General features: G+C 52.8%; 8 protein-coding genes across 8 annotated transcripts; 2 read left to right on the top strand and 6 right to left on the bottom strand.

Annotated features, from left to right (window-relative positions):
• Positions 1–43: 43 nt before the first annotated feature.
• Positions 44–679, top strand: J4E83_003822 (uncharacterized protein; the record flags this gene model as incomplete). The annotated part of the gene is made up of 1 exon (XM_049330755.1): positions 44–679. The coding sequence occupies one exon, from the start codon at positions 44–46 to the stop codon at positions 677–679; it is 636 nt and encodes a 211-aa protein (XP_049190172.1).
• Positions 680–1085: 406 nt separating this feature from the next.
• J4E83_003821 (uncharacterized protein) lies at positions 1086–1908 on the bottom strand (the record flags this gene model as incomplete). The annotated part of the gene is made up of 2 exons (XM_049330754.1): positions 1086–1680; positions 1739–1908. The coding sequence occupies 2 exons, from the start codon at positions 1906–1908 to the stop codon at positions 1086–1088; spliced, it is 765 nt and encodes a 254-aa protein (XP_049190171.1).
• Positions 1909–3127: 1219 nt separating this feature from the next.
• J4E83_003820 (uncharacterized protein) lies at positions 3128–4874 on the bottom strand (the record flags this gene model as incomplete). Its single annotated transcript, XM_049330753.1, has 3 exons — positions 3128–3754; positions 3812–4131; positions 4184–4874. 3 exons carry the CDS (start codon positions 4872–4874, stop codon positions 3128–3130), a joined length of 1638 nt encoding a protein of 545 aa, XP_049190170.1.
• Positions 4875–5893: 1019 nt separating this feature from the next.
• J4E83_003819 (uncharacterized protein) lies at positions 5894–6152 on the bottom strand (the record flags this gene model as incomplete). Its single annotated transcript, XM_049330752.1, has 2 exons — positions 5894–5924; positions 5983–6152. The coding sequence occupies 2 exons, from the start codon at positions 6150–6152 to the stop codon at positions 5894–5896; spliced, it is 201 nt and encodes a 66-aa protein (XP_049190169.1).
• A 590-nt stretch (positions 6153–6742) lies between these two features.
• Positions 6743–8376, bottom strand: J4E83_003818 (uncharacterized protein; the record flags this gene model as incomplete). Its single annotated transcript, XM_049330751.1, has 2 exons — positions 6743–7578; positions 7629–8376. 2 exons carry the CDS (start codon positions 8374–8376, stop codon positions 6743–6745), a joined length of 1584 nt encoding a protein of 527 aa, XP_049190168.1.
• Positions 8377–11492: 3116 nt separating this feature from the next.
• J4E83_003817 (uncharacterized protein) lies at positions 11493–12605 on the bottom strand (the record flags this gene model as incomplete). Its single annotated transcript, XM_049330750.1, has 1 exon — positions 11493–12605. One exon carries the CDS (start codon positions 12603–12605, stop codon positions 11493–11495), a length of 1113 nt encoding a protein of 370 aa, XP_049190167.1.
• Positions 12606–13321: 716 nt separating this feature from the next.
• On the bottom strand, positions 13322–14950 carry J4E83_003816 (uncharacterized protein; the record flags this gene model as incomplete). Its single annotated transcript, XM_049330749.1, has 1 exon — positions 13322–14950. The coding sequence occupies one exon, from the start codon at positions 14948–14950 to the stop codon at positions 13322–13324; it is 1629 nt and encodes a 542-aa protein (XP_049190166.1).
• Positions 14951–17185: 2235 nt separating this feature from the next.
• On the top strand, positions 17186–18110 carry J4E83_003815 (uncharacterized protein; the record flags this gene model as incomplete). Its single annotated transcript, XM_049330748.1, has 2 exons — positions 17186–17672; positions 17725–18110. 2 exons carry the CDS (start codon positions 17186–17188, stop codon positions 18108–18110), a joined length of 873 nt encoding a protein of 290 aa, XP_049190165.1.
• Between the last annotated feature and the right edge of the window lie 500 nt (positions 18111–18610).

The raw sequence follows: 18610 nt of genomic DNA, 5'->3' as shown, positions 1-18610 counted from the left end.
TCTTCTAGATACGAGATCATCCTATCGCGTATGCTCTCCCGGCATGCCACGACCGCCAGTACACACAACTCGGCATCAAGGCTTCCGCGAGTGGCTAGCCGGCGGCTTTGTGCTTGAAGTTCACCAGATACTGCGGGAAGCCTCGGTTCGCTACTACGATGTCGATGTAGTCATCCGAAAACCATTCAAGACACCCGGTCCGGACAGCGAGTACAACAAGACTGTAATTGTTTTAGCGGATATCTCGGTGGCAGATGCCCACGCCAACTGGGCTATCGCAGCACGGAAGATTCTGGAGCGGTTGATAGCCCTGGGGCGCGAAGACGTCAACGTGGAGATCGTGAACGTCGAAGCCGCCTGGGAGTTCAATAACGCCGTCGTCGAAGTCGACGAAACAGCACAAGCGAGGCATAACGTCTATATACAGATGATCCAAGAACTTGGCGAGATGCAATGGAACAGCATTGATGTTTTCCAGAGGTCTCTGGGCCAAGTCAAGCAAATGACTTCGCCAACTATGTACATCACAGCCTCCGATACGAACGACCCAAAGTGGTGGGACGAGGTATTGCCACGCCTTCGAAATCGAGCTCATACGCGGCGACCAGTCGTTGATCACAACACGACATCATTCGATGAGGACAGTCTAGGTAGGTGGACGATAGAAGATAGCTCATGATAATAGAGCTGATGTACTCTATCGGCTTCTTCTCTATTAGCACGTCGAACTTGCGCATGACCTCTACATTAGCTCGACGATGGACAGTCGAGCAATGAAGACTGTAGGTTATTAGACAGCTTCGCTGATTGTCTATGCGACTAGTTATACAAGGTACCTTTAGTGTGCTTTCGACTTCGGGTACATGTCGAAGTTACATGAAACCAGAAAACATATTTTAGGCCTGGAGCATACATTGCCTCACACATCACTCATTTGTGGACATTTAATGCTTTGTATGCAGTAACCTCGTATCAACCCACTGTATCCGCCATCTTCGATTATCTCAGCCATCTCTCATTCAATCTTACGTTGACACACGAATAGTACCACAAGGCATTCCTCCAACGATCCGCTCCGTCCCTGACTAGATGGTCTCGGTTAAGGGGAGGACACCACGAAGCTCCTTAAGGCAGTCTTCCATTTCTGACTTCCATCTGCTCTGTGTGAACATGAGCAGCATGAGGATATTTTTGCGAAAGGTTGATATCTCGCGATTATCGGCAGTGGTTGCGAAAGTAGCGACCCGGTGATCCAACATCATCTGCATCTTTTGCTCGGGACTTTGGTTGTCGAATTCTCGCAGGGTGTCTTGATCAAGATCCTTTCCTTGCTCTTTGTATGCGTCGATGAAGGCACTGATTGTTCTCTCCGCTGGCTCCAGATAAAGCTCAGCCGCCTGGATTAGCATGCTGCCGTACCAATCATCCGCTGCTACCAGCATCTCGTAACGTTGCGTGATTTCCAACTCTTCATTCTTCAAAATGGAGTCGGTGTACTTGGGTAGTCCTTTCAATTCGGTAATAGCCTCTTGGAGGAGGACCGAGGCGGCCCGCGCCTTCCTGGCTGGTGGAACGGTTATATGAACTAGCGCAGTGGTACCCTCTGGGGCGGCGGAAGACTGGTTATTTAGTTTCATCGTCCACTCCTCGAAGGAACCCAGGGGCCCAATATCGTCGAGGCTGGTCACGTTGGCCTTTGTTGTAAGTTAGATCGTGGTAATGCATTCGGGAAGCATACCTTACGTAGATGTTCTCTGATTTGATGTCTAAGAGACCCTGGGCAACCATTCTGTCCAACTCCTCCTTCTGGTTGGCCAACTTTCCCACAAACTGAGTCACTTCATCCGCACGTTCCTTCTGGCTTGCTGACCTTCGTTGGAACTTCCCTTTGATATCGTTTCCAGTCATGCTAGTGGCGTCGTAGTATTGGCTCGGTTGCACGTTGGTTCAGAGCGGACTTCGGGAGTGTGAATCAGGTCAGGCTCTGTGCAGGAGAAAATCGCAAGCTTTATTCCAATCGCGTGCTTGATGTCCATTGTTTGTGGGTTGGGCACTGGGACCGTCGCGTTCAAGCGCTCCTCGATTGTCTGGTTGTTCATGCTAGATCAGTGATCACCGGCTGAGTTAGAGTAAAGCACACCTGTGCGGTGGCAGTCTGCATGGTACTGATAGCTGCGCCAACACTTGCTCTGGGTTTGATGGGACTGTGACTGTTTACGTCCATACATAGCTACAGCTTACATCGTAACTGCTGATGGAGACGATGCGACTGGGGTACCCATACTCTGACAAAGTTTGCGATGGTTCTACAGATGTACCAAATAGCGTGCAAGGCGATATAACATCAGTCAAAGGTGTCGACGACGCGACGATCAGGGCGCACTCTGGTCTAACTTCGTCTGGAGACATCAGGCTCAGAGCCAGAGTCATCCTTGACAACGTAACGAGCAGGGCGCACTCTGGTGGTCAAATCCGGATGCGGGAACGACTGCGGCACATGGTAAGGTGTCGAGAAGATTGGAGGGTATGGCGTCATGTAGGCGGGGGCGTTGTAGCCATAGACACCTCCTTGAGGCACTGGGGAGCCATATGCCATATCCATTGGTGTCTGCTGATACCCGTACTGCATAAACGGGGGACACCGAGGACTCTGAATTGTCATTGGAGGATAGTAACCGATTTCTGTCTGCGCAATGACAGTCCCGTCGGGCAACCTCACTACTTGTTGCATCCGCGTAGATGCTTCGATACCTTGAGTGTCGGGACGGGTGTTGTAGCGGGGCACAAACTTCTAGTTCTACATCTGAGCTTTCTGCCAGGCGCGCAGGCAGGCGCGTAGGAGAGATAGCGTTGGACATGGGGGTTGTGGCTGGTCAATATTAGATAGTGACACAGGTGACCGAAGTAAGGGTTATGCTACTTACCAGACATGTGACCCTATCTATGAGAGAAGCGCGTGAATACATACCTAAATTAGAGACAAGGCTGATACAATAGCGCGATGCGATGATTGAAACCAGAATACACCAGCTCGACGACATTACGCATTTGCTGCTTCTGCGCTACTTCCCTACGTATGTTGATTCCACGCGCAAGTCATAGAGAGAGAAGAAGAAGAGTAAGCTGTCTAGGCCACGATCATCTCAACCGCGTCGAGACTGATACTGGGACTCAAATAACCCGTAGACGTCTTTCCAGAAATGACAGAGATCTTCAGTATCTGGTACTCCCTCGCGCTCTTCACCCACGCACTTGCCGGCACACTGTACTCATAAACGTAGTTGTTGCCGCGGTACGTTCCAACAGTCAGACTTCTGGTATCGCCCTGGCCCTTATCGGACTGTAAGGTAGCGGTCCAGCTGTTCACGGCAATAGCCGGTCTTCCACCAGACATGCCCTCTGTGACACCGATTCTGATCTTTGCGCCATTGGTTAGTTGCGCATCGCTGAGGCGGAAGTAGACGAGGTGGTCGTTATTGATGTCTTTCCACATGTAGCCGGGGAAGTTGGCAGCGGAGCTGGTACCCACAATATAGTTGCTAGCATCCCATTTGGCGAGGCGCGAATCAGATGGGTGCATGTAGGTAGGCTTCATGGGGCTGTCGCCGAAGTTCAGGAAACCCTTAGGCGTGCCGTCCCATTCGCCAATTCGCCACATGACAGCCGTGTCCGACGGGTCGTTGCAAGTGATCGTGTTCAGCGCTGCGGTGCCTCCAGCAGTGACGGTAACAGTGCTAGTGTGAACCTCGAGTTCCTGCAAGATCGGGTGAGTTCACGTCAGAACAAAGTGCTGATGTATGGCTTCACTTACACCCTTGTATACAGTCAAAGTGTACGAGCCTGGTAGAATCTTGCTGATTCTCCAAGAGCTGGATGATGCAATTGTCCAGTATTGCGCCTGGGCACTCTTCAGACCGACAACATACTGGTAACCGTTCTTTACGTTGGCCAAACCAACACCAGCGACGGCACCACGTTGACTAGCCGGAACCCAGCCATCGATTCCAAGGGAGTCCATCCAGTCCCAGTTAGCGTTGCGAGCGAAGAGTGCGGTGCTCGGTGCGGCACCACTATCCGTGAAGTGGAGGACGGAGGGACCTTGCAGGCCAAAGCGCATCACATCAGTATGACCTGTAACACATTAACAGATGTTTTGGTCTAGGCCGAGAGTGAGTTCACGTACCCATGTTGTAGTGGTAGATATCATAAAGATCTGGACCACCACTACCTCCGCGGCGCACCAAACTTCGGAAGAAAGGCCCGCCCGAAGCCTTCTCATGATTCGACCTGATCATGTACATGCCGACATTTCGATTGGTGTACCCAACCCAATCGTAGTCCATAGTACGGCCATACAACTTGCCGGAGTAATGTTTGGACCATGTCTGACCGTTGAGTCCATTGATGTCACCAGACTCGATGGCAGTCGCACCATCCGGCACCCAGTCCGTGGCTTCGTTGATGTTGTTGGTAAAGATGTTCGGCGGGATGCGAAGGATGTATCGGGACACAGTGATGCTGGTATCTTTCTTGTTCATGAAGATGTAGACGTTGGGGTTGCCATAGCGGAAGACGAGAGTGTGAACGAGCGTTCCCACTTTCATCGTCACCTTGATGACGTTGGTGTATTGCTGAATGGTGACAGTGCCGGGTGCGAGGCCAGATTCCACGTGCGAATTCTTGCCATTCTGGCCGTTGTACTCAACGCCACGGTACTTGATCGAAGTCATGTCAGCGTTTGACTTGCTGACCTTGACGACGAGATTCGCGTTCGTATCGATAACATAGTTTTTGCCGTCATCGGTGTAGCCCCAAGCTGCAAAAACAGCCGTAGGGGCCAGAAGCAGAGCAGTAACGGTCGCTAAGAACCGCATCTTGAAGACTGGCTGAGGAAGGACGACGAGCTAGAAACCCCATGTGGATTCATTGTACAAGACGGCTTTATAGCAATGTACTTACTTTCCCACGTGTGCGCGCAGATGGCTACTACACACCACTACAATACCATCTTTCCCGGTGGTAGTATTGTAGACTCCACGTTAGTTTACCAGATTGAGCTTGCTCCGCCATCAGGATAGAGCACCTACGCCTTGCGGAGTAGTGCTGGGTGCTGATTGTACGGGAGCCGAGCATGGGTATATATCTGGCCAGCGTTTGTAGTACTACTCCGAGTCTAGCACGTCTAGTACCCGCGTGCGCACCATATCATTGGTGGGGCTGGCTTTCGGTGTTTCGAAGCAAATCCGGGGAAATTCTCGAAATTAAGAAGGAAGCTTGGTAGGCGTTAGCACCGCCGAGCGCACAAGTGAGAAGGCATCATGGGCCATCGTAGAGGTAAAGTGGTGCGGAGAAACTTTGTGCAGATGTGGAACGGGGACCATGATGAGAATTGAAGATGGATGGGCTTGCAGGAGTAATGAATGAGGGCGAAAGGGAAGGGCTATTTCGCGGGCCGAGGTTATGCCGATTGGTGAAGTTTGCAGAGCCAGACCCCGTGTCTTGTGACTCCGCCCCTCATGATAGGCACATGCCGTCGTGATGCACAATTTCAACGTCTTCTTCTCGACACAATTGGTACAAGTCCACGCCGAACATGCGCTACATCTCGTTGAAGGACAAGATAAGAAGGTTTCGACAAATGCTTTGGGCCACAGATTTCTGAAACTTTCAGGCGTCCCGGCACATGCCCGCTGTGTGCTGGCGATCCTGTCGTAATCTACGAATGCCATGCTTTTTTTTCGGCGCGAAGTCAAATATGGTTTGCATCCGAACAAGTTTGGCTTTTTGTGTCAACACGTACGAGGAAGCTTGGTTTTGAGCGCCACAAGGTTTACTTTGACGCCGTCACGCATGCCATCTGATCGCAGCTCGCAACGCATTCCCAGCCTGACACTCAGGCAAGCACGCCGTTGACGTCCAACAAACTCCAAGTTGTCAGCGTTGATCCTACAGGATTCCACAGAATAAGGCGTCGTGACTCACTTCTCATCCTCACGCATACGCGTCAGTAGCAAGTCCTTCCGGTCGTCAGGCTGATTCTTGACCCTGTCAATCTCCTGCTGTGACAGCGGCTCTGGCAGAGTCCCTGCATCCTGCTCAAGCCACCTCTCTTGAGGCGTTTCGCTACCGTCGGCGAATACTTGGTTCGTCATTTGCGCCTTGAAGTCTTATGTAAAGCAGTTCAGAAAAGCTTCGATGAAGTCAAGTGTACTGAAACGACCCAGTAGATAGGATGCTTACTGGGTCCTTCTGCTGAGAGCACTTTACGATCTGCAGTCAGCGAGCGTAGAACGCCGTCGCTACGTAGAAATGTGATGCCGAGGATATCATTCTTGAAGCTTTGGAGAATGCGCGTAACATCTTTCTGGAGTGGATCACTGGTGTCGTAAGATGGCACGCATCTCGGGGCGGACGATATTTTAGCAGTACTTGAGTCGGTCATGATGTTCAGAGCGAAGGCAGGAAAAAACTTTTGATCGATTTCGGGGTATAGAAAACATAAAAGGGTATGATGCCATGACGCCGCCCGTAGTGACTGCAGATGAGCGTGGTTCGTCACTGGGCGGCCATGCGCTTACAAACAGATTGCCCTCCCTAGAAAACATTACAAGTAAATGAGCGCTGCGCCCTGTTACAATCATAAATAGCCATGCCCAAGATGGCATACAGCTCTGACGTGAAGTGCAGGACGTAAGCACTAAGCGCAGGATGCGCATTCGCCCCAAACATTATCAATTCGTCATTATGACATGCGAGGCGCCCTGTCGATGGACATGCGAGCAGCTGCGATATCCATAGACATGCGGGGAGCGCGGCTGTCAATGGAGTGCCTCGATAGCTGGTAGCTCATGCGCCAATCAAGCGGCAGGCGACCTTCATTTGTAGTCCGTCGAGAAGCGTGGCCGATAACGACGTGCATCTCGAACTTGTCCAATCCAGTCTTTTGCAAGTACGCTTCGTATCCCTCAGACTTGGAGGCCCGCTTCATCCACTCCTCACTCACGGCCGATGGGTAGACTACGCGCAGCAGGGGCTCGGCACCACGGAATCGGTAGTATTGTCGGATGTCGTCGTGGGGAAACAGGTGCAAGTCGATCCTCTTCATCGGCCCGTTGACTGCGGTAAGCCAGCTTTGGTTGCTGTTGGCAGGGTTTGGTAGCAGCTTGTTAAGCTCGCCGACGATCTCAGAGATGCTGCGGAAGACAACTCCCTCTGTGGAGGTGAAACGACAATCGGTGCGACGCGTGCGGACAAGGCATCGGATGAGCGGCAACAGGTCAATGGGCTCCATGTCGAAGCACGCAGCATCGATGTCCAAAGAGACATGGCCCTTGAGCGAATCAATCTTGACCAGGTTCGACTTCTGGCTCCACAGGTCGATGATGTAGTGTGCCTTCTCCGCGTATATCGGTAGGAACTCCTCGCGAAGCTGGTGGCATACCTGCGTAAGGTTGTAGTATTGTCTCCGCTTGGTCGGGGTGGCTTCGCCTTCGCGTTGGACTAGAGCCGGATCATCGTGACGGCACATCCTGATGGGCACCTCCTCGCTTATGCGCTCGTAGATGCGGTTCCTTATCTCTGTGTGATATTAGCGCGTGTGTGTATTTATGGGCTAGGGAGTAACATACCTGGCGGCATGTTGAGGAAGCAAAGTGGTGCGGTCTTCTTGGGTGCCGGAATGTCTTCAACAACATCGTCAACGTCGGAACTGGTGGATGTGACTTCATCGATAGCCAGTTCTGGTGTCTCATCATGTACAGACGGGGTACTCGGTTCGGGTTGCTGCTCGGGGGTGATCGCACGGGTTTCTGGTTGAGGTGTCGCACATCGCACAGGCGCAGCGGCGGCAATGTCGTGGACTTCAGGCTCGACTTGGGTATAGGCGACGGGAGTCGAGTTCCATGGCTCCTGTTCAGGGGTGGCGCAGCGAACAGGCGGGGTGACTGCACGAGCATGTTGTTCCTCTTGCTTTTGGTCGAGTTGCTGCGTAGGCTCCTGCTCCTCGGCTACTGACGATGTGTCTTGCTTTGTGGCGGATGTAGCTGTGACTAGGACCCTCTGTTCGACCATCCATCCTGCACTCGGTTTCGACTTCTCCGAAATGACAGCCAGCTCGACATCATCGTTCTTGCTGCCGCGACTCTCAACACCAGACCGTACACTTGCGCTCACTGGATTCGCGACGCGGTCGAAACGGTCTTCGTTGGGCGCGGTGATGTCGTTCGGCTTCTCAATCGTGGGGTGAAGGGTGGTTGCAGTAGTTCCATGCGCGTTGCTGGGCTCGGGCGTCGCGTCGTTTGTTTCAAGCGGCTCTGTTGACGTCTCACGCGTCCGTCTCGCCCGACCACAACTGAAAAGGTCGCCCAAAAACGACATGGCTGCTCTTCCACACCACCACGGCGAGTGCGTGGGTATTAGGAATAAGTACTGTGGGCAAGTCGCACAAAAGTAAAGAGACCGGCACAACCGTCTATTGGGGCACCTGCTAGCTCATATGTTTCTTCAGTCAGGATTGCGGCATCGAGTGAGAACAAAGGCTAAACCCTTTCAATGGTCGATGAAACGCATTGGGCGAATGAAGTCGTCGGTAAGATTGCTATCACACTGAGATGACCGGGGTGGGGCACGTGCTTTACCCCTGATCAGCGCCTTCGATCCCCACTTTCGATGAGGCTTATCTTATCTGCACTGGAGCGGCAGATTCACAATTCCAGCGCCTGGCATCATGCCCGCATCTTGTCCAGCCTGCCGGTAGTCGCCGGGACGGTGCGCGCAGGTGATGTGTCTGGCGCAACTTACATGTCGATTAAGGTTGCGCTGGAAGTTTGTCTGTGACCCGTTCACACGCGGTCAATGTGCTCATCTCGGGCTAGCGAAAATCGCCGAAGCAAAAGCTTCGGTCACTTGAGCGCCCATGGCGGAATTATTTGATTCTCTATACCTTTATTGTCTAACGCAAAGCCCTTCGGGTACGTGCAAGCTTGCCTAGACATCGCAGCCTAACGATTTGCGGAAATGTCCAACGCGCGACGTCATCGCCAACCACGATCCACCACATCGGGAACTGTCAGGCCGGAGCACCTCATCAAATATTCTCGGGCCATTTTCGATATACGACATAAGTACAGCAAAATGAATATGCGATGACAAACGATCAACAAATACTGGCGGGCCACAATCCACCAGTACTAAAGATGATCTGCATGGGCTGGACCCATCTGCAGGGCAGCAGCTCCCTTCTCAACGTCCTCCAGGATTTTGGCGTTCTCACGCATCTTGCAATATATCCAAGCCGCCACCTGGAACGCCAGTAACCCGGTCAAGATCTCCGAGTTGTTGACATACGTAGTGTATGGCGCGCCTTCATTGTGTGGGTGATAGTATCGGAGGCACATGACATGTACCGTGTTCTCGAAGAGGTGGTAGTAGGCTAGTCGAATGATCGCGTCCTGGGTTGATACCAATTCTGTCGTATTCCAGATCATCGTCCAGTCGAATCGAGGCTTGACGATACGGTTGCAGTCGGTTGCTGCGGGATCACCAGACACGCCTTCCCAAACATTATTGAGGAATGTTCCCAAAGACGTACATTCCCAAGCACGGAGGTCAATGAAATCTGTAAGGATGAGGATGTTCAAAGGTGATATTGCAAGCCAGGGAATAATCCAGTCTAGGGATCGCAGCTTCAAATGCAGCATACCTGAGAATATGGCTAAGAATCGCACGACGAGGCTGGTAGCTAAGAGGCAGTGAAGAAGCATGTGCTTCGTTTTCTCCAATGAGCGCGAATAGCAGGTGGAGAGTCCGACGAGGCTGAAGGAGATGAAGAGCCAGGTGAGTTGGCTCGGTGCTTCGAACATGTCTTTAATGATATTTGCTGCGTCTTCTGAATGATGAAGATCTCCGTACAAGTACTCATGATCTGAATCTCTCAAGTCTGGTATGGAATGCCTACCAAAAAGAAAGTCGCATGCGGCAAGTGAGACCAGCCATGGCAGTATTACTAAACACCCAGTAGTGCCGGTCAGCATGATGTGTTTAGCGCTGCGATCGACGTCGGAATTTGTCGAATGTGGAGGGTTGTGGCGTGAATGTTGGAGGGCGCATGTTGACTTTATATAAGATGGTGTACGCCTATGTCTTCGGTAGGTCCGCTACCACGAACCATTTTTGCGTCCGTCCATGGTTCGGCGATATCGCGACCAAGACAGTAGACCAATTACCTAGGTATGATGTGAGCCTGTGTAATCATAGTGACGAAGCGTTCCCTGCGACCAACGCGCGAATGTGTGAACAAACTTACCAACATGGACTAGCGCATTATGGCGGACGCTCCTGCCCAGGTGTCACTCTCTCACCAGGTTCTTCAGTCCTTCGCATCAACTCCCACCGATCACCACAGTACAACCAAACTTCAGCTTCACCCCGCAACCATCTCGCAGTCACCATGCAGACAGAAAATACGCACTCACTGCGCCGACTTGGTACCAAGCAGGATGCGACAAAGATTGGGTTTATGGATCTACCCGGAGGTAAAGCAGCAACTTTCTAGGTCGATAAATAGCAGTGCGCTGACCTTCGCTCTAGAACTGCGCAACACCATATACTCATACTGCAAAAAATCTGCAGACGAGAGCTTTACTCGCCAATCACCTTTGGTGCATGAGATCGGATATCGAACCTACTTCCATCTCTGCCAGGTCAACTACCAGGTTCGGCAGGAAGCACTTCCGTTGCAATTCCAGCACTTCACACATCGAGTCCCTCTCAGAGACCTCGCCGCCTACATGGAGACATTTGTATTACCGCATAAAGGACACTCCCTGGTCGGTAGTACCTCCTTCACCTTCCGACTCGATCACATTGTGCCTCGCGTCAACATAGCTCCGCTTATTCGAGTATGCAAAAGGTACCCGGAATTCGCCGTCAGGCTTAGCGCCATTAGCTCTGTCCCCTCTGTCCACTCGCATCGCTTTCCATGGACGCTTAGCAGGCGAGCATTGGATCTCGAAACGCAGTTCCAAGAATTAATCAACAACTCTCGAGTTCGATCTGCCGACTTGAACAGTTCCACTACCTCTCAGCGCCGATGGAGCAAGTTTCTCGGGAAATCTGTGGAGGAATTATGGATTCACTCGTACAGCAAGGAGCTTGACGTGGATATGATAGTCAAGTACGAGGCATCTGAGCCGTGGATGGACGATATTACTCAGTCCAACCGTCGGGCCGGCATCCCTGCTCACTGTCACCGCTACAAGAAGGAATACAAGGCATGGGTATATAAGAATCGGTTTCCAGGGTTCTTGATACAGAATGTAGCCTCTGTGATAAGGTCGGATAGCACCCGAGTTTAACTGCTCATCAACGACATGCACATGAAGTAGGCCTTCGTTTCGCTACTGAGATAGGCGTAGAATTTCAATACTTCAGCACACTCATACGGAGCTACGTGATTGCTCATTCAGTTCCGAACCAGCGTGACCCATTTCCATCTAACCCTGCTGCCACAGACTCGTAGTATGTCCCTGAAAGCTAACCCTGTCAATCTCCCTAATCTCCTCATTACTCAACCTCCACCCCAGCGCCGCACAATTGCTAACAGCCTGCTCTTCCTTCCTCACACCACATACCGGCGTAATACCCTTGCACATATTGTAGTTCAGCGCAACAGCACTCTGAGGTACACCGCGCTTATCCGCAATCTTCTTCAGCACCGCGTTGACAGGCTCAATGTCCTTCATATCGTAGCTGGAGAAGCGGTATGACTTTGGCGGCGGGTTGTCAGATGTGTATTTACCCGTAAGCCGACCTTGGGCGAGCGAGGAGTAGGACTGCAAGACGATACCGCGTTCTTTGCAGGTCTGGAGGAGACCAGAAAGTTCTGGTTCGCGGCGGAGGACGGAGAACTCGACTTGGTTGATGGCGAGGGGAACGCCGTATTTGGCTAGTTCGTCTTGCATCTTTATCATGTCTGCGAGACTGTAGTTTGCCACTCCAACGGTCTTGGTCATGCCCTTTTCCACGCACTCGGCCATGCCTTTGGCGATCATGGGGATGGTTTGAAGGTGAATGGGGCCATGCACGAGGTATATGTCGATGTAATCGAGGCCGAAGTTCTTGAGTGAGGTTTCGAGCTTCTTGAGGGGGGCCATGGTGGGGTGGAGGACGTCTTTTGCTTGGGGTACGACAAAGTACTTGTCTTGCATGACGAAACTGTCTCTTGGCATGTCCTTGACTAGTCTTCCGCAGATTGTCTCGCTCATGCCTGTGCCGTAGACTTGGGCGGTGTCGATGAAGTTGACCCCTTTGCTAACGCAGTGCTTCCATGCTGCGGCGACATGGGGCTCTTCCTCGGGCTTCCAGTGCCAGGTAGAAGTGTCGCCCCAAGGCCAGGCACCGATGCACAGTTGCGGAGCGTGGACATCTCCGTTCTTGCCCTTGTATGTGACCTTTTTGTCGGCGGTTGGGATCCAGTCTACTGGCATGACAGCTGCGAGACCATCAAAGGAAGGGTCGACTGGGTTAGGCTTGGTGTGCTTGCCGCTGTGGATACCAGTGACGGCTGACATCCCAGAGGATAGACCAGCTTGAAGGACGTGCTGCATCTTTGCGATTCGATAGTACTGGGATTCTCGTACGACAAAAGAATCCTACTTGGACCTGAAATCGAGACAGCACGTCCTGATATCTATTGTTATACTCGCGCAGCATATAGATCGACGACACGGCAAGTCGTCGGCATCATGGCGAGCACCTTGTATGATGCGGCGATGATTCTTACATTCATTTCCGGCCTATACGCAGCGGTTGTTCCTGCATGGGTACCACAAGTTCGGGAATAGATCCATAAGACCCTAATGTATAGGTGGCAAAACGGCGTGATGTTTGAAGTGGATGCCGGGATGATGCGCAGGTGATGTCATGCCTCGACCACGTTCTGTTATGTGGGTACTCACGACAGAGACCTGCCAAACCAGTGTCAGAAGTGCAAGGAACGTCTTGATATTTTCTGGAGGCATATACTAGGACCTAAATGTAGGGTCAGCGGTTGTCGTTGGTAGTCGCGGTCGTTCCTCGGTGGTGGCCGTGACCTATTTCCCGAAAAGGCAGTCGCGTTCACCTGTCACGACAGTTCCTGAAAGACAACAACGCGCATGACTCTCGATGTTTTTCGTTTTGCGACGCGTCGAGTTAGCATCTCTAGGCGAACTGGACACTGTGACGAGGCTGTAAAAGGAACAAAGCGAGATCTTGAGGTGGACTACTTCGTAGCCTGTGAAGGTAAAAGCTTAATTCATATATCCAGAAGAACGTGAAGTCTTTACAAGATGCTGTTGTCCGCACATGTAAATGCGCCGTTAACATCTGTTGTGGCAAACGTGTTCATCAAAGCGCGGATACTGGCGTACATGCCAGGTACCATCATGAAGAGCGTGACCGACATGATGAACACGTTGAGAGCGGCCGTCGCAAGCTTCTTTGTACTTGATCGCCACTTGCCGTTCCAGTTGAGATGGAACCAGAAAAGCACAGTAACACCCCAGGTGAACCATGATAGCAGAAGCGCGGCGGAAATGTTGAGAAGGGAGCTGAACACCGGAATGGCGTTGGCGAGGATCCACACGACGACCCAGAACAGGGTAACCGAGAAGATCCAGACAGCCCATTCAGTCTTGTTACCGACGTCACCCATTGCGATGGAAGCGCGGCGGCCACGCGACGACCCGGACGCGCTAGATGAGACTTCAGCGTTGAAGCTTCCATCTTTCTTGGCCTGGCGAGTGCCGATCTCGCGCAGGAAGAAGACGTGCAGGTAGCGCGCGGCGGTCATGCCGAACACCAAACCAGTGCCAAGGAGTCCAACAAAGATGATTCCGTAAGCGACCTTTGCCATCAAGGGTTGGAGAGATCCGAGCGCTGGCGAAGCGACGGATTCACCGGAAAGGGCGTAGACGACCGCAGCGACGATGCAGTAGATAGTGGTAGTGGCGCACTTCTCAATGGTGACAGCGCGTGGGTAGTCGCGAGAGGGGTCCTCCATCTCAGCAAGGACAGTCGGGAACGCTTGATTGCCGCTAAAAGCAAAGGCGATGTTCAGGAACGCCGCGACAGCTTCAGTGAAGGTGGGACTTCCGATAGCTTTCAGGTTGAGAGGTGCTCCCGCATTGCGGGGACCCTGAACACCAAGCACAATCATGACGAACATGACGGCCGAGAAGATGGAGATGGTGCAGGGCCACGATGCCCATGACACGAAACGCATACTACGCGGTACGCACATGGCCCACATGGCAATGGCCGCAACGACCGAGAAGGCGACCGTGCAGGTCGCGTGTTCGCTGACGGTGTTGAGACCGATCGAAATAGTGACCACTGCCGATGCGCTGATGAGAGCCATGTTGATGAGGAAGCCAATGGCAAAGACAGCTTCGAGCCAGGGACCGCCGAGGACGCGTCCGTAGTCGACAATGTTGAGCATGTAAGGATACTTGCGCCAGTACTGAACGAGATTGTAGGCAGTGTACAAGCTAAGCATCCCCATACCGACAATGGCAATGATACCCGGGAAGAACCCAAGGGTGTTCAGAGCGGCTGGCAATGACAAGATACCGATGCCGATCTCATTGGTCATGAAGATGATGACAGTTTGTGTTGTGTTGAGTTTCTTCGTTCCTGCACTGCTTGTGGGGCGTTTGCTTGCATTTTGGATATCGGATACGTCGCCTAGGTTCGTGTCGTGCTCGGAGGAGGTTTCGAGCTTTTCGGGGTCTCCGTGCTTCTTTTGTCGCAAAGGGTCTTCCGGATCGTGAGTAGGGTCTGCTGCAAGGGCTACTGTAGGTCGCTGGGCAGATACGGGCAGATCATTGAGAGCTTTGGGCTTGTTGTCGAGGTCGTGTGTATGTTGCATGGGAAGGTTGCCGTGGGCAGAAGGGACGTCTTTGTGATCCATGGTTAGAGGGAGACCAAGCACTTACGCCTGCATGTACCGAGTGAGTGTGGTCGAGACGGGGGAATCGAAGTGACGAGGAAGATGCGACCAAGAAACGAACTTGTCAATGGAGACGTTTGAGGAGGGCCAAGTTGAGAGGATAAATAGATGCGGGAAAGAACGATAGACTGGTCACAGCGCAGCGTGGAGGAAACCAAGGACATGGAGAATTACGTATTAACGCACATCGCACGCGGACCAAGACAGTAGCTGGTAGTAGCGTATCGTAGAATGTGTCCGCACTTTAACGGGGACTGTGCACCCAATGATGGCTGGTCTTGGAGGCAGGGTCTCGCGGAGGCGTGGAGACGGAATGGTACTTTTATCCACTTCAGGTATGTGGGCCTCCCTAGATGCCGTATAGATGAAGCTCTTAGTAAAGGAACCGAGCTGGTGTTTCGCGAAACGCGCAAGTGCGGCATGCTGGGTCCTTCCGGACGATGCGCAGCCTTCCCACGCTGCCGTTCCTATCAAACGATGCAACATGATGCGGAGAAGGGTCTTGGTGACGTCTGATGGTCATCCACGTCGGGAGCGACCGCGCTAGCGAGAGCCGCATCTGACAACGCGAGAACCGCGCCGAAGCAGGCCGGTGTCACACCCGACAGCTTGGCCGCTGTCGTCATCGGTCTGGGCATGTTGCGATGAAGTCCATCAAGCCCAAGTCCTCACATAGCCATGTGTAGGTGTGAGCGTGTCCCAGATTACAGGAACCCTCCGAGTATTCAGACGATGGACAGACGTTGATCCAGTGTATAGGCCATTTCCGGGACGAAATGGGAAGGAACCCGAAGGATCCATCCGCGACAAGGACATGCCGCGTCGCATTGGCAGTGAATGCGAAAATTTCGCGCGGTAAAACATCGGCTGCAGTCCATAATCTCATCATGTTACATCCAGTGAAAGTGAGGCACTTGGAAACCGGAGTGCACGGACGGTTGGCATGGCGGAGGAGTTGGGAGAGCCAAGGCCAGTCTTATGCGATAAACTTCGACGGCAAATGTCCGCTTCGAGTGTTGATAGGTTCGCAGACATGTCCAGAGGCACTTTCATCCCATACTAGAGGCCGTGGACGAGATGAAGAACCCGGTCGAGAATTGATTTCTCCTTCAATGGTCGCTGTGCGAAGACACAGTGCCGTGTATTTCGGTAGATGGTCGCATAAGGTGTTGAATCGAAATAGCCAACAGTACGGTTTCCATGGGTCGCAGCACATCAATCATTACTCCGGTTCCGCTGCAAGGTACCGATTTGGATGTATCTGTGGAGTCGCATGTCGCAAGGGAAGTCGCATAGGAAGACGCAGTGTTCTGCTGCTGGCATGTCGCTTTGGAAAGATGAATCGTGTCGCTCTTGGAATAGACCTTGTTGGCCAGAAAGGCTGTTAATTCAGTCAGTAAGACGTGGGGAAGACCGAGTATCTCTCCGGAATATCTGGAGCAGGTAGGTCAGACGAGAGTAAGATATTGAAGTCAGTGTGGGATGAAGTCGTGGGTATTGTCGGTTGTTGGTCGCATGGAGTAGGAGTTGACGAGAGGCCCCTATCGAGTGGGCACGCATTTCGGGTTACGCGTCAGCTGAGTCATGCGCCTTCATTTTCCCATCTGTCGCTTCCTCATACGCGATCTTCGATCCACCGATCCTCAGACCTCGGCCACAATCGCGATCTTACACTGTGCCGCTTCTTCTTCTTCTTCTCTCTTATCGCAAAGGATGTCTCGCGTTTCCGCACGCACTGTACCCTCTGCAGGTTCCCAAGGTGCGGCGCAGGAGTGGCTGTGAGGCGGCTGTGAGGCGCACGGGGGCCCTAATAGCCGTTCTTTCCGGGCGGGACGGCGCCAAAAAGCTTGGCCTACGACTATCATCACCATTCTCAAACCTTTCGGGGCCACGCAGGAGCGTCAAGCATGTCGACTCCCTGCTTGGCACGTTGTGGTACGCGCATGCCTTTCCCCAGGAATGACAGGAGGTGAAACGAGATCGATGGCTAGTCCCCACCTCATCTTCGACGTTGCTTCCACGGCTTCTCCATCTTGTCACCTTCCGCCGACTTTCCCTTTGCCGTGTGTTTGAGCGAGAGTCTGCCGTGTTCCCTGCTTGTTCGATAATCCGCCCCCGACATACTTGCCGCTATTGCCGTCGTTGACGAGTCACTCATTTTTGCGTTGCTCCCTCCTCTCATTCTCCACATTCACCATGATACCCCGGATAGCGCTTTCGGCGCTTTTGTACGCCTCCACCGCATTCGCCGTGTGCACCAAGCTCGAAGACTGCCCCCAGTTTGAGGCCCTCAAGACCGACGAATGCCAAACCTACCATCATTTCCTCGCCCGCGGCTCTACCTCGCCATACCCGGGCCACGTCATCGAGACAGTCGGCAAAGTGTGCAATGCGCTCAACACCAAGGAAAACCCCAAGGCCTGCGGATATGAGGATGTGCAGTACTGGGCCATGAACGGCGGAGAGCGATGGTGCATATCGTCGCACGAGGGGGCTATGAATGGCGCCGAGCAGATGAGGAACTACACTGCGAGGTGTCCGGACAGCCACCTGATTGTGATGGGTTTCAGCCAGGGTGGAAGCGTCGCGCTCGACGTCCTCGGTGGTGGTGGCGGTCCACTCTGGGGCTGCACTCAGGAAGACAACCCGCCCATGAACATCTCAAGTGCGCCCGGATCCAAGGGTGCGACTTTAATCTTCTCTCCACTTTCAGGCCTCAACTGACATCTTCACAGTCGTAGCAGCACTTGCTTTCGGCCCCACGCGACGATCCGCAAACCAGTCCTTCACCCACGGCGGCGGCGAGATCTCGGATGGCGGCGCACCACGAACCGCGGAGCAGAACGCCGGTCTCCAACCCTACGCCGACGCTGGCAAGCTCCGCGAGTACTGCCAGCCTGGCGACCCTATTTGCGCACCCCATACCAAGGACAAGGACATGTCCAAGCACCTGAACTACTTCGACCTGTTCGGTGATGAGGCAGCACAATGGGTCATTGACCTCGCAAAGAAAGCCGAGAGCGGAGACCGTACCTCAGGTGCGAAGAGCATGCTCCACCAGACCGTCTCGCACCCCATTGCCAACGTCTTCGTCCTGATTTTCGTGCTATTCCTCATATAGTAAGTTCTTTCCATACACTCGCAGTAGTACCATAGAAGCGCGATAGACGGAGCGGCGTTAAGAAGACGGACTTTGGAATCATACAGAATGATGAAGACTTATACCTTGCAGTTTTGCAGTGAGGAAGTTCGCCGTATGGAAGACCACACGCTTCCCCATGTACACCCGCGTCAGCTCGACCGAATCCGTATGAGCACGATCAGCCCCGTTCCACCGCCGGACCCGAGTTGGACAGACACACGTTGCAGGTCTTGGAGATGCTTGGCGCCAAAGGTGTGGCTTCGCAGAGCCGCATATCCGGGACGAGGCACCGCCACACCAGCCAAGGATGGGAGACAGATCTTTGAAGAAGAATGAAGGATGCTTAAATGCGGGACGCGCCCAATATGTACTTTTGTCGTACATGCCGAAATACCCTTCAATTGTACCATACTATATGGATATAGCTACATTTAGTACTAGTCGACCGGATCGGCTAATCAAGATATATTAACTTCGCA

Source organism: Alternaria metachromatica (genome assembly GCF_023757995.1).
Source record: "Alternaria metachromatica strain BMP 0045 chromosome Unknown scaffold_6, whole genome shotgun sequence".
NCBI lineage: Eukaryota > Fungi > Ascomycota > Dothideomycetes > Pleosporales > Pleosporaceae > Alternaria > Alternaria metachromatica.
This window is presented reverse-complemented; position numbering and strand designations above follow the sequence as displayed.